Source organism: Abramis brama, assembly GCF_963993115.1.
Source record: "Abramis brama genome assembly, chromosome: 3".
NCBI classification, from domain to species: domain Eukaryota; kingdom Metazoa; phylum Chordata; class Actinopteri; order Cypriniformes; family Leuciscidae; genus Abramis; species Abramis brama.
The window spans coordinates 1,611,866-1,632,263 of record NC_139965.1 but is presented as its reverse complement, the minus strand read 5'-3'; the positions used below and the strand labels follow the sequence as shown (position 1 = coordinate 1,632,263).

The window sequence follows — 20,398 nt, the reverse complement described above, 5'->3', positions numbered from 1 at the left end:
ATCATACAGTGTGTGTGGATCATATACTGCAACATTAGTAACTTCAGTTCAGAAATGATAAAACTGTAATTAAAGGAAAGGTGATGTGAGACAGTGGGAAACATGCCAACGTTGCAGCCGTCAAAATCAAAAATACAATAAAGCTGGTCAGTGAAAACACTGGAAATCTTTTCTCTGTACTTTTGACAGGTAAATAAAGGTTCAAGAGACAAACATTTCATTGCGTTATCACATTTCTTTCTTTCTTTCTTTCTTTCTTTCTTTCTTTCTTTCTTTCTTTCTTTCTTTCTTTCTTTCTTTCTTTCTTTTGTTTTGTGGAACAATAAATGGTGTGTTTGGACATTCATCCCCATGACTTTCATTGTATGGAAGGTAAAAACAAAATATATTTTGTGTGTGTGTGTGTGTGTGCGCGCGAAGAGAAAGGAAGAAGAGAGAAGAAATAATAATACAATGACTAAAAATTAGAATAATCTTTTTTTTATTATTATCATTGTTTATCGCCATTATAATACTTGTCACCAGAGTTTATTTAACAAGTGATAAATATAACTACGTAGCCTACATAATAACTGTTATTACCACATCCAGTGTGAACAATACAGCAATACAATTCACAGAAAAGACCTTTGAGTTTAGCATTAAATTAACATCAGAAATATAGATTTTTTTTTCTAGAATAAATAATTTAGAAAAACTAGTATTATACAGATAATGTTGCATAAAACATGTCAGATGAGGAGTTTAGTTTTGTACAGGTTTATGTGTTATGTAATATTATCAGACTTCTTATCCATGCATTTTCCCACCAGCCATTTCTGAGGTCATATCCTGCAAATATTTATCATTCTTCCAAGCGGTTTTACAGGTTTCATAATCTTTGAAATACTTCATCCTTTTGCATACCAAAACCTGTTTCAGACTCTTCAAAGTCAGCCAGCATAAAAGAGACCCATGTTTTTCCACGACGCGACTTGTGTTCGGTTACAGTGGAGCGGTCATGTTGCTTTTAAAAGAGATGCGAGTATGTGTATACATACATGAGATAAAGGTTTGGCTGTGAAACCTTATGAAGATATAAATCATTTTTAAGTGAACCTTTTCCATCTGTCAGGACATGAAAAATGCATGGTTGTTATGTTTCTGTTCTCCTTCAATTTTAATTTGTAGAGTATTTTAATCCATATGGAGTAGTTCTGATCATTTTGATAAAACTGGGAATCAAATGAAATAGACCATGGAACATTTTGACTGATCACTTAATGTAAAAACATGCCATTTTAAAAACTAATCGCAGGTTTTTGTGGAACTTGTGTCATCATACACACACACACACACACTTTAGACTTTACAAACCAGTGTCGTGAATTGAAGTATTTATCAAATAAAAACTACTGTACATTAGTGCACAATGCTGGGTTCTGACTTAAATCTATAAAAACACAGGAATATACAGATCCAGATCTGATATCTGAAGTCTAGTGTGAAGTTTTCAGAATAGGATTATGTAAAAATAGTATGTTCATTACTACTCGTTAAGTAGCATCTGTAGCTCTATGTAAGAGTCCTTCACTTGAGCAGATGTTGAAGGCAACGTTCAGACCCGTCTGAATCAGTTACAGTGGTTGATAGTTATGTTCAATCAATCCACGAAACCAGAAGCGACACAGCGACCAGGAGTAACGCGGTCAACACACTGATCTTGCTGCTGACTTCTGCTGATGAAAATGCTGCGTTGAAAAGAAAACAGACAGACATTATCATTCAGTGAACATTAGGAGTTTTGCCTAAAGCTCATCTAGTACAGTAGACGGAGTACAGTTGCAACACTTCGAGTTTGAAGCGTTAATATTCATGCGCACATTCTCTCTCTGCGTGAAAACTTTCAAGCTTACAGTCCGCATTCCTTCACAGATATACAGTCCTTTTCTTCTGCTCATTTTTATTGGGAATACAATAGTGGCCAAAAGTGTTGTACGGGGGGATATCTGTTTTTAATGGCCCTACAAGTTGGATTAAGCCATCAAAATATGAGGAAAACGTTTTATATTTTTTTCAATATGAGGAAAGAACAAAATGCAAAAACTTGGTGAAGGTATTTATCTGTGTTATTTGGTGAACTACATCTAAAGTTTTTATTTTACTATACGAAAAAAGAAAGAGCTGACAGGAACAAGCATACATTGACCACAACATAATCAGTTCTTAATATTTTGTTGGCTCTCTCATGATTTCTTTGTATGGCAGCCTGGACAAAAATCATGTCCACACAATTTGTCATATTTCATTGCGTTATCATCACAAATAAAACCATCGACTCCAAGCACAACTACGCAATATGACTACAAAATCTTTAACACATTTCATATTTGAACTAAGGGTGAAGATGTGACTTCACTGAAATCACTTTTGGCCACTCCTGTCTAATAATTAAAACAAACTGTGCCTATTGTTGATGATTAATACATTTTCTTCTTCGAAAAAGAGCCTGAAATTTAGAGAATTTGCTATTAATAAACACCTAAAAGCATACTTGGATGCTAGATTGTGGTATGGTACAGTTTGAGTTCAAATTTTTTCATTTAAGTTGAATTTAAACGAAAAAGTGGTATAAATTTTCTACATTATGCGATTGGTTTGATCTTCTCACCTGTGGATAATTAACTCATTCAACCTGTTTGTTATAGTGAATAACTTTACCCGCATTATTAGCTCAGAACTTGCATGAGTGAGTTAAAATATGTGTAATATCTGCGCCAATATCTAAATAATAATATAAAATAAAATAAAAACGATCAAAATGTTACAACTGTACACTATCCTACATTGATATGAGTGCAGTTATCAAAGTATAAATACTCATCTGAGCAAAAAGATTAAAGTGCAACACTTACCTGTGCCATTTATCACAATTTCATTAGTGAAGATCTGGAAGGGTAGCAAGTTGCTTTTGGCTGCTCGAACAATAGTGTTCACTATCTGGTTGCGGTCGGGGAGAGCGGTGTTCGCTGCAAATGTAAGATCCATGGAGTTTCGGATCGAGGGTACACTCCTTGTTTTTACACTGGCATCACTAGAGAGAGTTTCAAATCAAAATTCATTAATTAAAACTATGCAGTATTATGTTGAATCAAAAGCTATGTTCAAGAACACGCCAGCATATGCATACCTGAAGTTGTTTATGGTTATGATGCTGAATGATGCAGGGTAATCAGCAAAGAAAAACGGTTCAAGCTGCAAAACAAGAGCGTTGTTTAGACTAAATTGGCACAAGCATTGTTTGCCGAATTAACCAAAGAAAGTAGACGCGTCACACCTACCCCTGATTTTATCATTGTTGCCCTGTTCTTAAATTCAGTTGAAGTTGTAATTGAAAGAGCAGCTGAAAAGGTCCCATCAGTCAGGATTGTCAGTGGAATTATCTGCAGTGATTCTACAAAAACGATTTGAAAAGGTATCACATATTGCACAGAATTTTCTAGGCAAGTCAACATGGTACATTTCATAGCAATCGGGCAACTGTACATCGACTGTGATGACTTACTGATGACACTAATAGTGTTGGCATCAACAGTGAGGTTGAAGCCGGAGTTTGGATTAGTGGCTGCTTCTTTCAGAGTCTCCACAATGGAAGTGCTGCTGGGAATGGGTTCGGTTGACTTTTCATTAAACACTAACTCAACCTCTGCCTGGACATTTTGCTCTGCTCGGGTTTTGGCAACAGCTCTGAAATGAAAAACAAGAGATTATAACTTATTCCAGATATACTGTGCAACTAACCATAAATGCAACTAACCACACAACCATAAATGCTTAGGAAAGCAAAATAAACTAAATTAAATATTCAAAAAGGAGATGAAATCATTACTGTTGACAGTAATGAGTATGGTAATCATAATAAATTACAATGAAAGTACAAAATTAGTTTTTCCTGTCAGGGGGATTTAAGTTTAGGCGTTCCCATTGCTCAAAAAGTAGAGCATCACGCTCGCAGCAGCAAAGTCATGGGTTCCAATGCGAGTACTGATATTACATTAAATGCAAGTTCTAATGCATCTAATCTAATGCATAAATTATCTAATTAGTTAATATGAAAGCATGATGGAGGGCAAATTTTAGGGATGCACCGATATGAACATTTTGGCCGATACCGATAATCCCTAAAATTCTTTATATTTGAAAGCCGATAACCGATATATTGGCCAATACATTTAAATCAGCCGATATGACAGATTTGCGCTGCACATATTGCAGTGAACTGTATTTTCCTTTTTGAAGTGATTCCAATCTTATTTCAAGCCATTCAAAACCATCATGTTGAACAGTGCGAATCTGAAGTGTCTCAGCTGAAGGGAATACTACATTATTTAATTGCCGATACCAATATGGTGGCCGATATATCGTGCATCCCAAGCAAATTTAATAAAGAAATCATTTGAGTAATGAAGCAAACTTTTAACTTACAAGAAACGAAGCACGATGGTCCTGATGAAACGTTCCCCATACTTTTTTTTATAGACATCATCAAACTGTAAAAACAGTGAGGCAGTTTTAGGAATATTTAAAAATATTCTATGAAAATATGCTAATAAAGATTTAGATTTGAAACCAAGTTTAGATTTTCCTTTAGAATTGAACTATTGTAAAAAAAAGAATAAAAAAAAGAAAATTAAGCATTTAAAATCATGAAACATTTTAAAATACTTATATATATATATTGTTCTGCAGTTCCCTCGACCCTACAGAAGATAAGCAGTTTTGAAGAATGGATGAATGTTCTGCAGTTTGAAACTTACCTCACTCTCTACTATTGTGGCTAGGTTCTTAAATTCTGGACTTTGTGGGTTTTCAAGTTGTGGAACAAATGTCACAATGATGACAATCTGTATGGCTACTGATGGCGGAGGACGTGGTGGTTGTGTGGTTGTTGTGGTGGTGGTGGTGGGCGTTGTTGTTGTTGTTGTTGTTGTTGTTTGTGTGGTGGTTGGTTTGGTTGTAGTTGTAGTTGTAGTAGGACGGGTTGTAGTTGTAGTTGTAGTAGGACTGGTTGTGGTTGTAGTTGTAGTAGGACTGGTTGTGGTTGTAGTTGTAGTTGTAGTAGGACGGGTTGTAGTTGTAGTTGTAGTAGGACTGGTTGTGGTTGTAGTTGTAGTAGGACTGGTTGTGGTTGTATTTGTAGTAGGACGGGTTGTAGTTGTAGTTGTAGTAGGACTGGTTGTGGTTGTAGTTGTAGTAGGACTGGTTGTGGTTGTAGTTGTAAGAGGACTGGTTGTAGTTGTAGTAGGACGGGTTGTAGTTGTAGTTGTAGTAGGACTGGTTGTGGTTGTAGTTGTAGTGTTGATTACTGTTGTGTGTTTGGATAATTTGTAGAATAAAGTTTAATAAAATAACAGTTGAGAAAACTATTAATCTTCAGCAAGATCCATAGAAAATATTGTATAAACAACATCTACAAACAACTATAGTTTAATAACAATAAAGAGTAACACAGAAAGCATTCCAAACTGTTTTGAATGGCACTGCACTGATGATATTGCTTGATTGACTTACCATCAACACTGGTGATGTTAAGAGTGGTGTTGCCATTTAAAATGGCATTGGTTATATTCTCTTCACTGGGTATGGTTCTAAATGTTACATTCATAACAGTGATGATTGATCCAGCACTACAGAAGGGACGGAGGAGAGAAAGAGTCATTGTCATTTTTTTTTTTAAATGTAAGACTCAGTGCACAAACTCTCATAGGCAATTGGTGAAGTGTTCATGCAGCTATTATTGTTATCTTGTGGTTTTATACAAATCTGTCAGACGGTGTTATTAACAAAATATAGATGATTCAAAAAACATTTGACTGTTGCTGATATCTTCTGCCCTAGTGTACCAGATTTTTTTTGCAAGTTTTGGAATAATCTTGACATGTTTTGTTTTATAAATAAGGAACCCAACAACCGATGGTACAGCCCACACTGAGATCTCATCTCACCATCATTGAATCCATCTGGGATTACATGAAAAAACACAAGCAATTGAGACTAAAGCCATCCATAGAACTGTGAAAGCCTTTCCAAGATGCTGGAACAACCTGCCAGCAAACTTCTGCACTGTTTAAGAGTTAATGTCTATTAAGCAAATCAAGTCAGTGTTTGGTGTGACCACACTTTGCCTTCAAAACAACTCTTTCCAAGGACTTTTTTAAGGTTGGTTGTTCCAAGCATCTAGGAGAAGTTGCCATAGTTCTTCTATGAATTTATGGTGTTTAGCCTCAGTTGTTTCTGTGTCTTCCATGTAATTCTCCATAATGGTGGGATCAGATCTCTGTGTAGTGCACATCTTCTTTTATAAAACTCCTTGTTCAAACAAAAATATCACTGAATTATTACAGTATTTGTAATAGGAATGTTTGGAAATCTAAAATTGTTATTTCCAACTTGTCCACTAAAGCTAGATATAGCTGTCTAGACTGTAGACATTTTTGTTTTCCAAAAATGAAATGAATTCTTATTATTATAAGGAAAGAAATACCCACCTGAACGAAATAACTTTAACTTCAACGAAGGAGCTCCTGAATTCCCTTTGAAAGATTGGCTTAATCTGTGGAAAACAGATTCACAATGTCAGGTTCAACATTTAGTTACAAATTTTAACCACAGTTAAAAACCTACAACATGAAAGACATTTGGTGGTCATTAATTATTTTTTACATGATCTGCAGTTATTATTTACAAATTTAAGTGCATATTAACATTTACTCTAATAGTCTACTCTTTAGTTCTTGTTCAACGGTGTACCTTAAAGTGCACCAGTTATTCTATTTTAAGGTCTATTTTAGGTTAAAAAAACACACATTATTTTCACATAATATACATTGCACATCACCTCATTTCTCAAAGAGTCTGAAAACGGTTTGTTTGAAAATTCAGTCTCTCTAAACCCCTCCTTTCTGCAAGCCTACCCTGCACTGATTGGTCAGATGGCCCAGTCTGCTGTGATTGGTCTACCGCTTACAGTGGGCGTTGGAAACAAAATGCCTATTAGCATATCTGAATTCCAGCTCTTCCTCAGCTCTTGATACACAGTGATACGAACAGTAACGATGGCGTGGGTTTTACCGTATCAATCTCATCAAAGTGGATTTGCTTTGTCAGCAGAAAACAGCGTCTTCTCGATATGAACAACACAAACCAAACTCTTCCAGTCTCAGATACACCACAGTGTCTGAGGGCAGGGCTAAGAGACGCTGTTCAGCCAATCAAGACCACAGGCTGGCATCATGCAAATTAGTTACAAACCTACGCGGGTTCAGCAGGAACTGAGACTGAATTACTGACGACTCGTTTCAGTTCAGAATCAAGTCTTTCGTTTAGTTGACAAAAATTCCATTTATCTTGATCTTTGCAGAGCTTTTACATTCACAAACAGCTCTATTAGACACTGCATGCAAGGCAATAGTCAGTTACACTTTATTTTAAGGGGTCATTGTTACAGTGTAATTATATATTTAAGTACTGAGTAATATTGAGCAACTACATGCACTTACTATAGGGTTAGGGTAGGATTAGGATTTGGTTGAGGGTTAGTTGCATGTAATTATGCTGTTATTACTATGGTAAGTACATGTAACATATGTAACAAGGACACTGTAAAATAAAGTGTTACCCAATACTCTAAAAAGCATAATAGGGGCACTTTAAATTTGTTTGTACATCATCTGGAACAAGTATTTAAATGCTTGGAGGGAGTATTTGCATGTTTCACCTATTTTTTCTGGTGTTGTTGCTTATTATTTCTGTTGTTATTTATTCACTTATCTTGCAGCTCATAACTTTTGAACCATTTGGTGTAGGAATTTAGTTTTTTTTCCCTCTGTATCCTTGTTCAATAGACCACCCGAGTGACCAGTGAGGGGTTTTTAATGGTCAATGTCTTTATCACTTAAGTCTTCCACAATGAATTTAACTTAGGATGGACTGCTTAAACTCTTAGCCATGGCTGCGTCTCCCAAAAGCATTGTAAGCCTATGTTGATCGTAGAACAAGGATTTATTACAAGACTACTTACTACCTTCATCTTCGTGTTTGCGTGCGTTTACCAAACTCAGACCCTTTTTTAAAAAAAATAAAATAAAATGATTCCATCTGTGACTCAAAAAAACGCAATATGATTCGAACTTTGAGTTATATGATCCGTTGCATCACTATTTAGTGGTGAAAGTAAAATCTGGACTAGAAGTTATTTAAAAAACAGCTAATTGATATCTACACCTGGACGCAAATAAAATACAAACACTATCTGCACTTAAATAACATACATTACATATGTTGGGTGCAAATAGTTTATACTAATATTCATATTAGGATTCAAAATAAAATGCTTAATACATTAAAATGCAAGAATGTTACTATTTATTTTGCAGTTCAAATTGCATGTGCCTTAAATATTTATAACACAACTTACCTCTGTTATGGTTTTGTTTTCTCTGTTTTTAAATGCTTCTGATGATGAATTTGACAGGTCAGGTTTAAAATCTTCATTGCTGGAAAACCTAACTAGAACTGTAGAGGTTAAAGGAGTTGTGGAAGTAAGTTGTGTTGTTGTTGCGGTTAGAGGGGAAAAAGTCGTAGCTGTAGTTTCAGTTGTTGTAGTGCCCGCTGTTGTTGGAGTTGGCGGAGCTGTTGTAGTTACAGTAGTTGTAGTGCCCGCTGATGTTGGAGTTGGCGGAGCTGTTGTAGGTTCAGTAGTTGTAGTGCCCGCTGATGTTTGAGTTGGCGGAGCTGTTGTAGTTTTAGTAGTTGTAGTGCCCGCTGATGTTGGAGTTGGCGGAGCTGTTGTAGGTTCAGTAGTTGTAGTGCCCGCTGATGTTTGAGTTGGCGGAGCTGTTGTGGTTTCAGTAGTTGTAGTGCCCGCTGATGTTTGAGTTGGCGGAGCTGTTGTGGTTTCAGTAGTTGTAGTGCCCGCTGATGTTTGAGTTGGCGGAGCTGTAGTGGTTTCAGTAGTTGTAGTGCCCGCTGATGTTTGAGTTGGCGGAGCTGTTGTAGTTTCAGTAGTTGTAGTGCCCGCTGATGTTTGAGTTGGCGGAGCTGTTGTAGTTACAGTAGTTGTAGTGCCCGCTGATGTTGGAGTTGGCGGAGCTGTTGTAGGTTCAGTAGTTGTAGTGCCCGCTGATGTTTGAGTTGGCGGAGCTGTTGTAGTTTTAGTAGTTGTAGTGCCCGCTGATGTTGGAGTTGGCGGAGCTGTTGTAGGTTCAGTAGTTGTAGTGCCCGCTGATGTTTGAGTTGGCGGAGCTGTTGTGGTTTTAGTAGTTGTAGTGCCCGCTGATGTTTGAGTTGGCGGAGCTGTTGTGGTTTCAGTAGTTGTAGTGCCCGCTGATGTTTGAGTTGGCGGAGCTGTTGTAGTTACAGTAGTTGTAGTGCCCGCTGATGTTTGAGTTGGCGGAGCTGTTGTGGTTTCAGTAGTTGTAGTGCCCGCTGATGTTTGAGTTGGCGGAGCTGTTGTAGTTACAGTAGTTGTAGTGCCCGCAGATGTTGGAGTTGGGGGAGCTGTTGTAGGTTCAGTAGTTGTAGTGCCCGCTGATGTTGGAGTTGGCGGAGCTGTTGTGGTTTCAGTAGTTGTAGTGCCCGCTGATGTTGGAGTTGGCGGAGCTGTTGTGGTTTCAGTAGTTGTAGTGCCCGCTGATGTTTGAGTTGGCGGAGCTGTTGTGGTTTCAGTAGTTGTAGTGCCCGCTGATGTTGGAGTTGGCGGAGCTGTAGTGGTTTCAGTAGTTGTAGTGCCCGCTGATGTTTGAGTTGGCGGAGCTGTTGTGGTTTCAGTAGTTGTAGTGCCCGCTGATGTTTGAGTTGGCGGAGCTGTTGTGGTTTCAGTAGTTGTAGTGCCCGCTGATGTTTGAGTTGGCGGAGCTGTAGTTGTTTCAGTAGTTGTAGTGCCCACTGATGTTGGAGTTGGCGGAGCTGTTGTGGTTTCAGTAGTTGTAGTGCCCGCTGATGTGTGAGTTGGCGGAGCTGTAGTGGTTTCAGTAGTTGTAGTGCCCGCTGATGTTTGAGTTGGCGGAGCTGTTGTGGTTTCAGTAGTTGTAGTGCCCGCTGATGTTGGAGTTGGCGGAGCTGTAGTGGTTACAGTAGTTGTAGTGCCCGCTGATGTTTGAGTTGGCGGAGCTGTTGTGGTTTCAGTAGTTGTAGTGCCCGCTGATGTTTGAGTTGGCGGAGCTGTTGTGGTTTCAGTAGTTGTAGTGCCCGCTGATGTTTGAGTTGGCGGAGCTGTAGTTGTTTCAGTAGTTGTAGTGCCCACTGATGTTGGAGTTGGCGGAGCTGTTGTGGTTTCAGTAGTTGTAGTGCCCGCTGATGTGTGAGTTGGCGGAGCTGTAGTGGTTTCAGTAGTTGTAGTGCCCGCTGATGTTTGAGTTGGCGGAGCTGTTGTTGTTTCAGTAGTTGTAGTGCCCGCTGATGTTTGAGTTGGCGGAGCTGTTGTAGTTTCAGTAGTTGTAGTGCCCGCTGATGTTTGAGTTGGCAGAGCTGTTGTAGTTTCAGTAGTTGTAGTGCCCGCTGATGTTTGAGTTGGCGGAGCTGTTGTAGTTTCTGTAGTTGTAGTGCCCGCTGATGTTGGAGTTGGCGGAGCTGTAGTGGTTTCAGTAGTTGTAGTGCCCGCTGATGTTGGAGTTGGTGGAGCTGTTGTGGTTTCAGCAGTTGTAGTGCCCGCTGATGTTGGAGTTGGCGGAGCTGTTGTAGTTTCAGTAGTTGTAGTGCCCGCTGATGTTGGAGTTGGCGGAGCTGTTGTAGTTTCAGTAGTTGTTGTGCCCGCTGATGTTGGAGTTGGCCGAGCTGTTGTAGTGCCAGCTGATGTTGGAGTTGGTGGAGCTGTTGTAGTTTCAGTAGTTGTAGTGCCCACTGATGTTTGAGTTGGTGGAGCTGTTGTAGTTTCAGTAGTTGTAGTGCCCACTGATGTTGGAGTTGGCGGAGCTGTTGTAGTGCCAGCTGATGTTGGAGTTGGCGGAGCTGTTGTAGTTTCAGTAGTTGTTGTGCCCGCTGATGTTGGAGTTGTCTGAGCTGTTGTAGTGCCAGCTGATGTTGGAGTTGGTGGAGCTGTTGTAGTTTCAGTAGTTGTAGTTCCCACTGATGTTTGAGTTGGCGGAGCTGTTGTAGTATCAGTAGTTGTAGTGCCCACTGATGTTGGAGTTGGCGGAGCTGTTGTAGTGCCAGCTGATGTTGGAGTTGGCGGAGCTGTTGTAGTTTCAGTAGTTGTTGTGCCCGCTGATGTTGGAGTTGGCAGAGCTGTTGTAGTTTCAGTAGTTGTAGTGCCCACTGATGTTTGAGTTGGCGGAGCTGTTGTAGTGCCAGCTGATGTTGGAGTTGGTGGAGCTGTTGTAGTTTCAGTAGTTGTAGTTCCCACTGATGTTTGAGTTGGCGGAGCTGTTGTAGTTTCAGTAGTTGTAGTGCCCACTGATGTTGGAGTTGGCGGAGCTGTTGTAGTGCCAGCTGATGTTGGAGTCGGCGGAGCTGTTGTAGTTTCTGTAGTTGTAGTGCCCGCTGATGTTTGAGTTGGATGAGCTGTAGTGGTTTCAGTAGTTGTAGTGCCCGCTGATGTTGGAGTTGGTGGAGCTGTTGTAGTTTCAGTAGTTGTAGTGCCCGTTGATGTTTGAGTTGACTGAACTGTTGTAGTTTCAGTAGTTGTAGTGCCCGCTGATGTTTGAGTTGGCGGAGCTGTTGTAGTTTCAGTAGTTGTAGTGCCCGCTGATGTTGGAGTTGGCGGAGCTGCTGTAGTTTCAGTAGTTGTAGTGCCCGCTGATTTTAAAGTTGGCGGAGCTGTTGTAGTTTCAATAGTTGTTGTGCCCGCTGATGTTGGAGTTGGCGGAGCTGTTGTAGTTTCAGTAGTTGTAGTGCCCGCTGATGTTGGAGTCGGCGGAGCTGTTGTAGTTTCAGTAGTTGTTGTGCCCGCTGATGTTGGAGTTGGCGGAGCTGTTGTAGTTTCAGTAGTTGTAGTGCCCACTGATGTTGTAGTTGGCAGAACTGTTGTAGTTTCAGTAGTTGTAGTGCCCACTGATGTTAGAGTCGGCGGAGCTGTTGTAGTTTCAGTAGTTGTAGTGCCCGCTGATGTTTGAGTTGACAGAGCTGTTGTAGTTTCAGTAGTTGTAGCGCCAGTTGATGTTGGAGTTGGCAGAGCTGTTGTAGTTTCAGTAGTTGTAGTGCCCGCTGATGTTTGAGTTGGCGGAGCTGTTGTAGTTTCAGTAGTTGTAGTGCCCGCTGATGTTGGAGTTGGCGGAGCTGTTGTAGTGCCAACTGATGTTGGAGTTGGCAGAGCTGTTGTAGTTTCAGTAGTTGTAGTGCCCACTGATGTTTGAGTTGGCGGAGCTGTTGTAGTTTCAGTAGTTGTAGTGCCCGCTGATGTTGGAGTTGGCGGAGCTGTTGTAGTTTCAGTAGTTGTAGTGCCCGCTGATGTTGGAGTTGGCAGAGCTGTTGTAGTTTCAGTAGTTGTAGTGCCCGCTGATGTTGGAGTTGGCGGAGCTGTTGTAGTTTCAGTAGTTGTAGTGCCCGCTGATGTTGGAGTTGGCGGAGCTGTTGTAGGTTCAGTAGTTGTAGCGCCAGTTGATGTTTGAGTTGGTGGAGCTGTTGTAGTTTCAGTAGTTGTAGTGCCCGCTGATGTTGGAGTTGGCGGAGCTGTTGTAGGTTCAGTAGTTGTAGCCGCAGTTGATGTTTGAGTTGGCGGAGCTGTTGTAGTTTCAGTAGTTGTAGTGCCCGCTGATGTTGGAGTTGGCAGAGCTGTTGTAGTTTCAGTAGTTGTAGTGCCCGCTGATGTTTGAGTTGTCTGAGCTGTTGTGCTTTCAGTAGTTGTAGTGCCCACTGATGTTGGAGTTGGCGGAGCTGTTGTAGTTTCAGTAGTTGTAGTGCCCACTGATGTTTGAGTTGTCTGAGCTGTTGTGCTTTCAGTAGTTGTAGTGCCCGCTGATGTTGGAGTTGGCAGAGCTGTTGTAGTTTCAGTAGTTGTAGTGCCCGCTGATGTTGGAGTTGACTGAACTGTTGTAGTTTCAGTTGTTGTAGTTTCCGCTGAAGTTTGAGTTGGCTGAGCTGTAGGACTGGTTGTAGTGGCTTTGGTAGGACTTATTACTGTTGTGCGTTTGGATAATTGTAGAATAAAGTTAAATAAAATAACAGTTGAGAAAACTATTAATCTTCAGCTAAATCCATAGAAAATATTGTATAAACAACAACTACAAACAACTATAGTTTAATAACAATAAAGAGTAACACAGAAAGCATTCCAAACTGTTTTGAATGGCACTGCATTGATGATATTGCTTGATTGACTTACCATCAACACTGGTGATGTTAAGAGTGGTGTTGCCATTTAAAATGGCATTGGTTATATTTGTATTTGTTTCATTGGTTACAGATCTAAATGTTGCTTCCAGTTCAGTGATGATTGATCCAGCACTACAGAAGGGACGGGGGAGAGAAAGAGTCATTGCCATTTTAAAAAAATGTTTTTAAAAGTGGTTTTATACAAATCTGTTTTGATTGAACATTTGATTGAAAAAAAAAAAACATATATATATATATATATATATATATATATATATATATATACACACATGTATATATGTGTGTGTGTGTGTGTATATATATGTATGTGTGTGTGTGTGTGTATATATATATATATATATATATATATATATATATATATATATATATAGCTGTCCAAACTGTATACATTTTTGTTTTCCAAAATTGAAATGTATTCTTATAATAAGGAAAGAAATACCCACCGGAACGAAATAACTTTAATTTTAACGAAGGAGCTACCGAATTCCCTCATAAAGATTGGCTCAATCTGTGGAAAACAGATTCACAATGTCAGGTTCAACATTTAGTAACAAATTTTAACGTCAGTCAAAAACCTACAACATGAAAGACATTTGGTGTTCATTCATTCATTTTTACATGATCTGCAGCACAAAGCTTTGTTTACAAAATAAATAATAGGTTAGCAATTAAATGTTTCATCGCAGCCATGGAAATATTGGGGGAGAATTGGGATTCACGACGAATGAGAGAGTTGTGCGTGAGCCCATAAATTTAAGCTTTGTCAGCTTTGAATTCTGTTTTGCGATCTGGTCACCCGATTATCAGCGAATTTAACAATATTCCATTAGTTATTCCATATAGAAAGCTTGAATTGTCTACTTTTAAACAAAACAATTCAAAAAGAAAATAAACCGACTAGCTGCTCTCTGCTTATGTAGGCTAATCCGTATGAAGTGTGCAGTTCTCTATAGGCGCGTTCACTGCAAGATGACGAGTCAGCATCGTCAACTTCATCTTTGCAGCCGACACTGACACAGAAAACACTAGTTTATTAAAAAACAATTAAAATGTCTCCTTGCTATATTTGACACATTCATAATCATTACTTTTGCCGGTTCTTTGTGACAGCTGTTATGTGCGTTATTGGCAGCGTCACCCTCTGGTTACATGAATGCGTCACCACCGCATCAACACCAGAACATGGAGATTTAATTTTAGAGAATAATCGCACAACCCTTTTAGATATTCTATAATTAAATCAACTAATCGAATATTCAACAATCGTGACTCATCCCTGCATGGAATCTCTTGTTTCTTTTCCCAAATCTTCACTCACGTCTCACCATTTTCTAAGGGGATTATAAACGTTTCTTCATTGGTTCGCTTTTAATTAGGCCTATTGTATTCGTATCCTTTACTGTGGTAAAGTAGAAAAACGCTGTAGGACACAGAGCCTACATTTTTACCTGCATGTCAAATTCTTTTTAACACAGTTTGTGCTTGTTATTAGACATGGTAAGGTGCGTCAAGTTTATTTGTAAACCGCGTTTCACACACGCGGGTGATTTTTAGTTTTGCAAAGGCAGTGTTGAGAAGAGGAAGAGTTGTTGGAGTAGAGCACATTTGTGAGTCTGCTCAAGCTGTCGCATCCGTCTTTTCACATGCAATACAGTACGTAACACAAATGCAATAGCATGTCACTCTGTAGGCATCTTAAAACCGTTCCCGCATGAGCGATTTTATAGTTTTTCATTGCAGAATATGCTAATTGAAGATAGTTAACTCCACATCAGCAACATAAATTCATCAACTAACCATTCAGAAACATCCTGTTGCATTCTACATGTTGTCACTTCTTCTTGAATCTCTCCACCATTGTCCGACTCCAGTTTAAACATAAAAGGCTAAACAGTTTCTGACATTTTAGTGCGTGTCTGCATGAGGTAATTGGAGCTGCTAACTCTTGAAGCTCCGCCCTCTGTGCCGGGAGCAGCAGCTCATTTGCATTTAAAGGGACACACGCAACTTTTACTGACCCTCAAAAACCGCAATATTATCCGAACTGTGAGTTTTGTAATTTTGTAATTTCCAGATTTTGCTTTCACTATTTAATAGTGGTGCAGCGGATCACACCACTATTAAGTAATGAAAGCAAAATCTGGACTAGAAATTATTAAAATGCCAGCAAATTTACACCTGGACGCAAATAAAATAGAACACTATTTGCACTTAAATAACATACATTACATATGATGGATGCAAATAGTTTACACTAATATTTATATTAGGGTTCAAAAATAAAATGCTTAATACATTAAAATGGAAGAATGTTACTATTTAGTTTGCAGTGTCAATCACATGTGCCTTAAACATTGATCATACAACTTACCTCTGTTATGGTTTTGTTTTCTCTGTTTTTAAATGCTTCTGATGATGAATTTGACAGTTCAGGTTTAAAATCTTCATTGCTGGAAAACCTAACTAGAACTGTAGAGGTTAAAGGAGTTGTGGAAGTAAGTTGTGTTGTTGTTGCGGTTGCGGTTAGAGGGGAAGAAGTCGTTGCTGCAGTCTCAGTAGTTGTAGTGGCCGCTGATGTTGAAGTTGGTGGAGCTGTTGTAGTTTCAGTAGTTGTAGTGCCCGCTGATGTTGGAGTTGGCAGAGCTGTTGTAGTTTCAGTAGTTGTAGTACCCGCTGTTGTTGGAGTTGTCTGAGCTGTTGTAGTTTCAGTAGTTGTAGTGCCCGCTGATGTTTGAGTTGGCAGAGCTGTTGGAGTTTCTGTAGTTGTAGTGCCTGCTGATGTTGGAGTTGGCAGAGCTGTTGTAGTTACAGTAGTTGTAGCGCCCGCTGATGTTTGAGTTGGCAGAGCTGTTGGAGTTTCTGTAGTTGTAGTGCCCGCTGATGTTGGAGTTGGCAGAGCTGTTGTAGTTTCAGTAGTTGTAGTGCCCGCTGATGTTGGAGTTGGCAGAGCTGTTGTAGTTACAGTAGTTATAGTACCCGCTGTTGTTGGAGTTGTCTGAGCTGTTGTAGTTTCAGCAGTTGTAGTGCCCGCTGATGTTTGAGTTGGCAGAGCTGTTGGAGTTTCTGTAGTTGTAGTGCCCGCTGTTGTTGGAGTTGGCAGAGCTGTTGTAGTTTCAGTAGTTGTAGTGCCCGCTGATGTTGGAGTTGGCAGAGCTGTTGTAGTTTCAGTAGTTGTAGTGCCCGCTGATGTTGGAGTTGGCAGAGCTGTTGTAGTTACAGTAGTTGTAGTACCCGCTGTTGTTGGAGTTGTCTGAGCTGTTGTAGTTTCAGTAGTTGTAGTACCCGCTGTTGTTAGAGTTGCCGGAGCTGTTGTAGTTTCAGTAGTTATAGTACCCGCTGTTGTTGGAGTTGTCTGAGCTGTTGTAGTTTCAGCAGTTGTAGTGCCCGCTGTTGTTGGAGTTGTCTGAGCTGTTGTAGTTTCAGTAGTTATAGTACCTGCTGTTGTTGGAGTTGTCTGAGCTGTTGTAGTTTCAGCAGTTGTAGTGCCCGCTGTTGTTGGAGTTGGCAGAGCTGTTGTAGTTTCAGTAGTTGTAGTGCCCGCTGATGTTGGAGTTGGCAGAGCTGTTGTAGTTTCAGTAGTTGTAGTACCCGCTGTTGTTAGAGTTGGCAGAGCTGTTGTAGTTTCAGTAGTTGTAGTACCCGCTGTTGTTAGAGTTGCCGGAGCTGTTGTAGTTTCAGTAGTTATAGTACCCGCTGTTGTTGGAGTTGTCTGAGCTGTTGTAGTTTCAGCAGTTGTAGTGCCGGCTGATGTTTGAGTTGGCAGAGCTGTTGGAGTTTCTGTAGTTGTAGTGCCCGCTGATGTTGGAGTTGGCAGAGCTGTTGTAGTTTCAGTAGTTGTAGTGCCCACTGATGTTGGAGTTGGCAGAGCTGTTGTAGTTACAGTAGTTGTAGTACCCGCTGTTGTTGGAGTTGTCTGAGCTGTTGTAGTTTCAGTAGTTGTAGTGCCCGCTGTTGTTGCAGTTGTCTGAGCTGTTGTAGTTTCAGTAGTTGTAGTGCCCGCTGTTGTTGCAGTTGTCTGAGCTGTTGTAGTTTCAGTAGTTGTAGTGCCCGCTGATGTTTGAGTTGGCAGAGCTGTTGGAGTTTCTGTAGTTGTAGTGCCCGCTGTTGTTGGAGTTGGCAGAGCTGTTGTAGTTTCAGTAGTTGTAGTGCCCGCCGTTGTTGGAGTTGGCGGAGCTGTTGTAGTTTCAGTAGTTGTAGTACCCGCTGTTGTTGGAGTTGTCTGAGCTGTTGTAGTTTCAGTAGTTGTAGTGCCCGCTGTTGTTGCAGTTGTCTGAGCTGTTGTAGTTTCAGTAGTTGTAGTGCCCGCTGTTGTTGCAGTTGTCTGAGCTGTTGTAGTTTCAGTAGTTGTAGTGCCCGCTGATGTTTGAGTTGGCAGAGCTGTTGGAGTTTCTGTAGTTGTAGTGCCCGCTGTTGTTGGAGTTGGCAGAGCTGTTGTAGTTTCAGTAGTTGTAGTGCCCGCTGTTGTTGGAGTTGGCGGAGCTGTTGTAGTTTCAGTAGTTGTAGTGCCCGTTGATGTTTGAGTTGTCTGAGCTGTTGTAGTTTCAGTAGTTGTAGTGGCCACTGATGTTTGAGTTGGCAGAGCTGTTGGAGTTTCTGTAGTTGTAGTGCCCGCTGTTGTTGGAGTTGGCAGAGCTGTTGTAGTGCCAACTGATGTTGGAGTTGGCAGAGCTGTTGTAGTTTCAGTAGTTGTAGTGCCCACTGATGTTTGAGTTGGCGGAGCTGTTGTAGTTTTAGTAGTTGTAGTGCCCGCTGATGTTTGAGTTGGCGGAGCTGTTGTAGTTTCAGTAGTTGTAGTGCCCGCTGATGTTGGAGTTGGCGGAGCTGTTGTAGTTTCAGTAGTTGTAGTGCCCGCTGATGTTGGAGTTGGCGGAGCTGTTGTAGGTTCAGTAGTTGTAGCGCCAGTTGATGTTTGAGTTGGTGGAGCTGTTGTAGTTTCAGTAGTTGTAGTGCCCGCTGATGTTGGAGTTGGCGGAGCTGTTGTAGGTTCAGTAGTTGTAGCCGCAGTTGATGTTTGAGTTGGCGGAGCTGTTGTAGTTTCAGTAGTTGTAGTGCCCGCTGATGTTGGAGTTGGCGGAGCTGTTGTAGTTTCAGTAGTTGTAGTGTCCGCTGATGTTGGAGTTGGCAGAGCTGTTGTAGTTTCAGTAGTTGTAGTGCCCGCTGATGTTTGAGTTGTCTGAGCTGTTGTGCTTTCAGTAGTTGTAGTGCCCACTGATGTTGGAGTTGGCGGAGCTGTTGTAGTTTCAGTAGTTGTAGTGCCCGCTGATGTTTGAGTTGTCTGAGCTGTTGTGCTTTCAGTAGTTGTAGTGCCCACTGATGTTGGAGTTGGCAGAGCTGTTGTAGTTTCAGTAGTTGTAGTGCCCGCTGATGTTGGAGTTGACTGAACTGTTGTAGTTTCAGTTGTTGTAGTTTCCGCTGAAGTTTGAGTTGGCTGAGCTGTAGGACTGGTTGTAGTGGCTTTGGTAGGACTTATTACTGTTGTGTGTTTGGATAATTGTAGAATAAAGTTAAATAAAATAACAGTTGAGAAAACTATTAATCTTCAGCTAAATCCATAGAAAATATTGTATAAACAACAACTACAAACAACTATAGTTTAATAGCAATAAAGAGTAACACAGAAAGCATTCCAAACTGTTTTGAATGGCACTGCATTGATGATATTGCTTGATTGACTTACCATCAACACTGGTGATGTTAAGAGTGGTGTTGCCATTTAAAATGGCATTGGTTATATTTGTTTCATTGGTTACAGATCTAAATGTTGCTTCCAGTTCAGTGATGATTGATCCAGCACTACAGAAGGGACGGGGGAGAGAAAGAGTCATTGCCATTTAAAAAAAATGTTTTTAAAAGTGGTTTTATACAAATCTGTTTTGATTGAACATTTGATTGGAAAAAAAAAAAAAAAAAAAAAATATATATATATATATATATATATATATATATATATATATATATATATATATATATATATATACACACATGTATATGTGTGTGTGTGTGTGTATATATATATGTATGTGTGTGTGTGTGTATATATATATATATATATATATATATATATATATATATATATATATATATATATATATATATATATATATATAGCTGTCCAGACTGTATACATTTTTGTTTTCCAAAATTGAAATGTATTCTTATAATAAGGAAAGAAATACCCACCTGAACGAAATAACTTTAATTTTAACGAAGGAGCTACCGAATTCCCTCATAAAGATTGGCTCAATCTGTGGAAAACAGATTCACAATGTCAGGTTCAACATTTAGTAACAAATTTTAACGTCAGTCAAAAACCTACAACATGAAAGACATTTGGTGTTCATTCATTCATTTTTACATGATCTGCAGCACAAAGCTTTGTTTACAAAATAAATAATAGGTTAGCAATTAAATGTTTCATCGCAGCCATGGAAATATTGGGGGAGAATTGGGATTCACGACGAATGAGAGAGTTGTGCGTGAGCCCATAAATTTCAACATTGTCGGCTTTGAATTCTGTTTTGCGATCTGGTCACCCGATTATCAGCGAATTTAACAATATTCCATTAGTTATTCCATATAGAAAGCTTGAATTGTCTACTTTTAAACAAAACAATTCAAAAAGAAAATAAACCGACTAGCTGCTCTCTGCTTATGTAGGCTAATCCGTATGAAGTGTGCAGTTCTCTATAGGCGCGTTCACTGCAAGATGACGAGTCAGCATCGTCAACTTCATCTTTGCAGCCGACACTGACGCAGAAAACACTAGTTTATTAAAAAACAATTAAAATGTCTCCTTGCTATATTTGACACATTCATAATCATTACTTTTGCCGGTTCTTTGTGACAGCTGTTATGTGCGTTATTGGCAGCGTCACCCTCTGGTTACATGAACGCGTCACCACCGCATCAACACCAGAACATGGAGATTTTATTTTAGAGAATAATAGCACAACCATATTAGATATTCTATAATTAAATTAACTAATCGAATATTCAACAATCGTGACTCATCCCTGCATGGAATCTCTTGTTTCTTTTCCCAAATCTTCACTCACGTCTCACCATTTTCTAAGGGGATTATAAACGTTTC

At 39.9% G+C, this 20,398-nt stretch overlaps 1 protein-coding gene across 1 annotated transcript in view; it reads right to left on the bottom strand.

Moving 5' to 3' along the window:
- Positions 1–314: 314 nt before the first annotated feature.
- LOC311078931 (uncharacterized protein) overlaps positions 315–20,398 on the bottom strand; it is a 28,475-nt gene continuing 8,391 nt past the window's right edge. The window contains exons 4-18 of the mRNA XM_084107982.1: positions 19,489–19,553; positions 18,986–19,101; positions 15,680–18,780; positions 13,752–13,816; positions 13,298–13,419; positions 8,456–13,092; positions 6,528–6,592; positions 5,551–5,666; positions 4,797–5,344; positions 4,465–4,529; positions 3,545–3,726; positions 3,321–3,433; positions 3,170–3,234; positions 2,895–3,073; positions 315–1,730 (exon numbers count right to left, since the gene is read on the bottom strand). Coding sequence (XP_083964108.1) covers positions 1,639–1,730; positions 2,895–3,073; positions 3,170–3,234; positions 3,321–3,433; positions 3,545–3,726; positions 4,465–4,529; positions 4,797–5,344; positions 5,551–5,666; positions 6,528–6,592; positions 8,456–13,092; positions 13,298–13,419; positions 13,752–13,816; positions 15,680–18,780; positions 18,986–19,101; positions 19,489–19,553 — 9,531 coding nt within the window. The 3' untranslated portion in view covers positions 315–1,638. The remainder of the gene's footprint in view (positions 1,731–2,894; positions 3,074–3,169; positions 3,235–3,320; positions 3,434–3,544; positions 3,727–4,464; positions 4,530–4,796; positions 5,345–5,550; positions 5,667–6,527; positions 6,593–8,455; positions 13,093–13,297; positions 13,420–13,751; positions 13,817–15,679; positions 18,781–18,985; positions 19,102–19,488; positions 19,554–20,398) is intronic.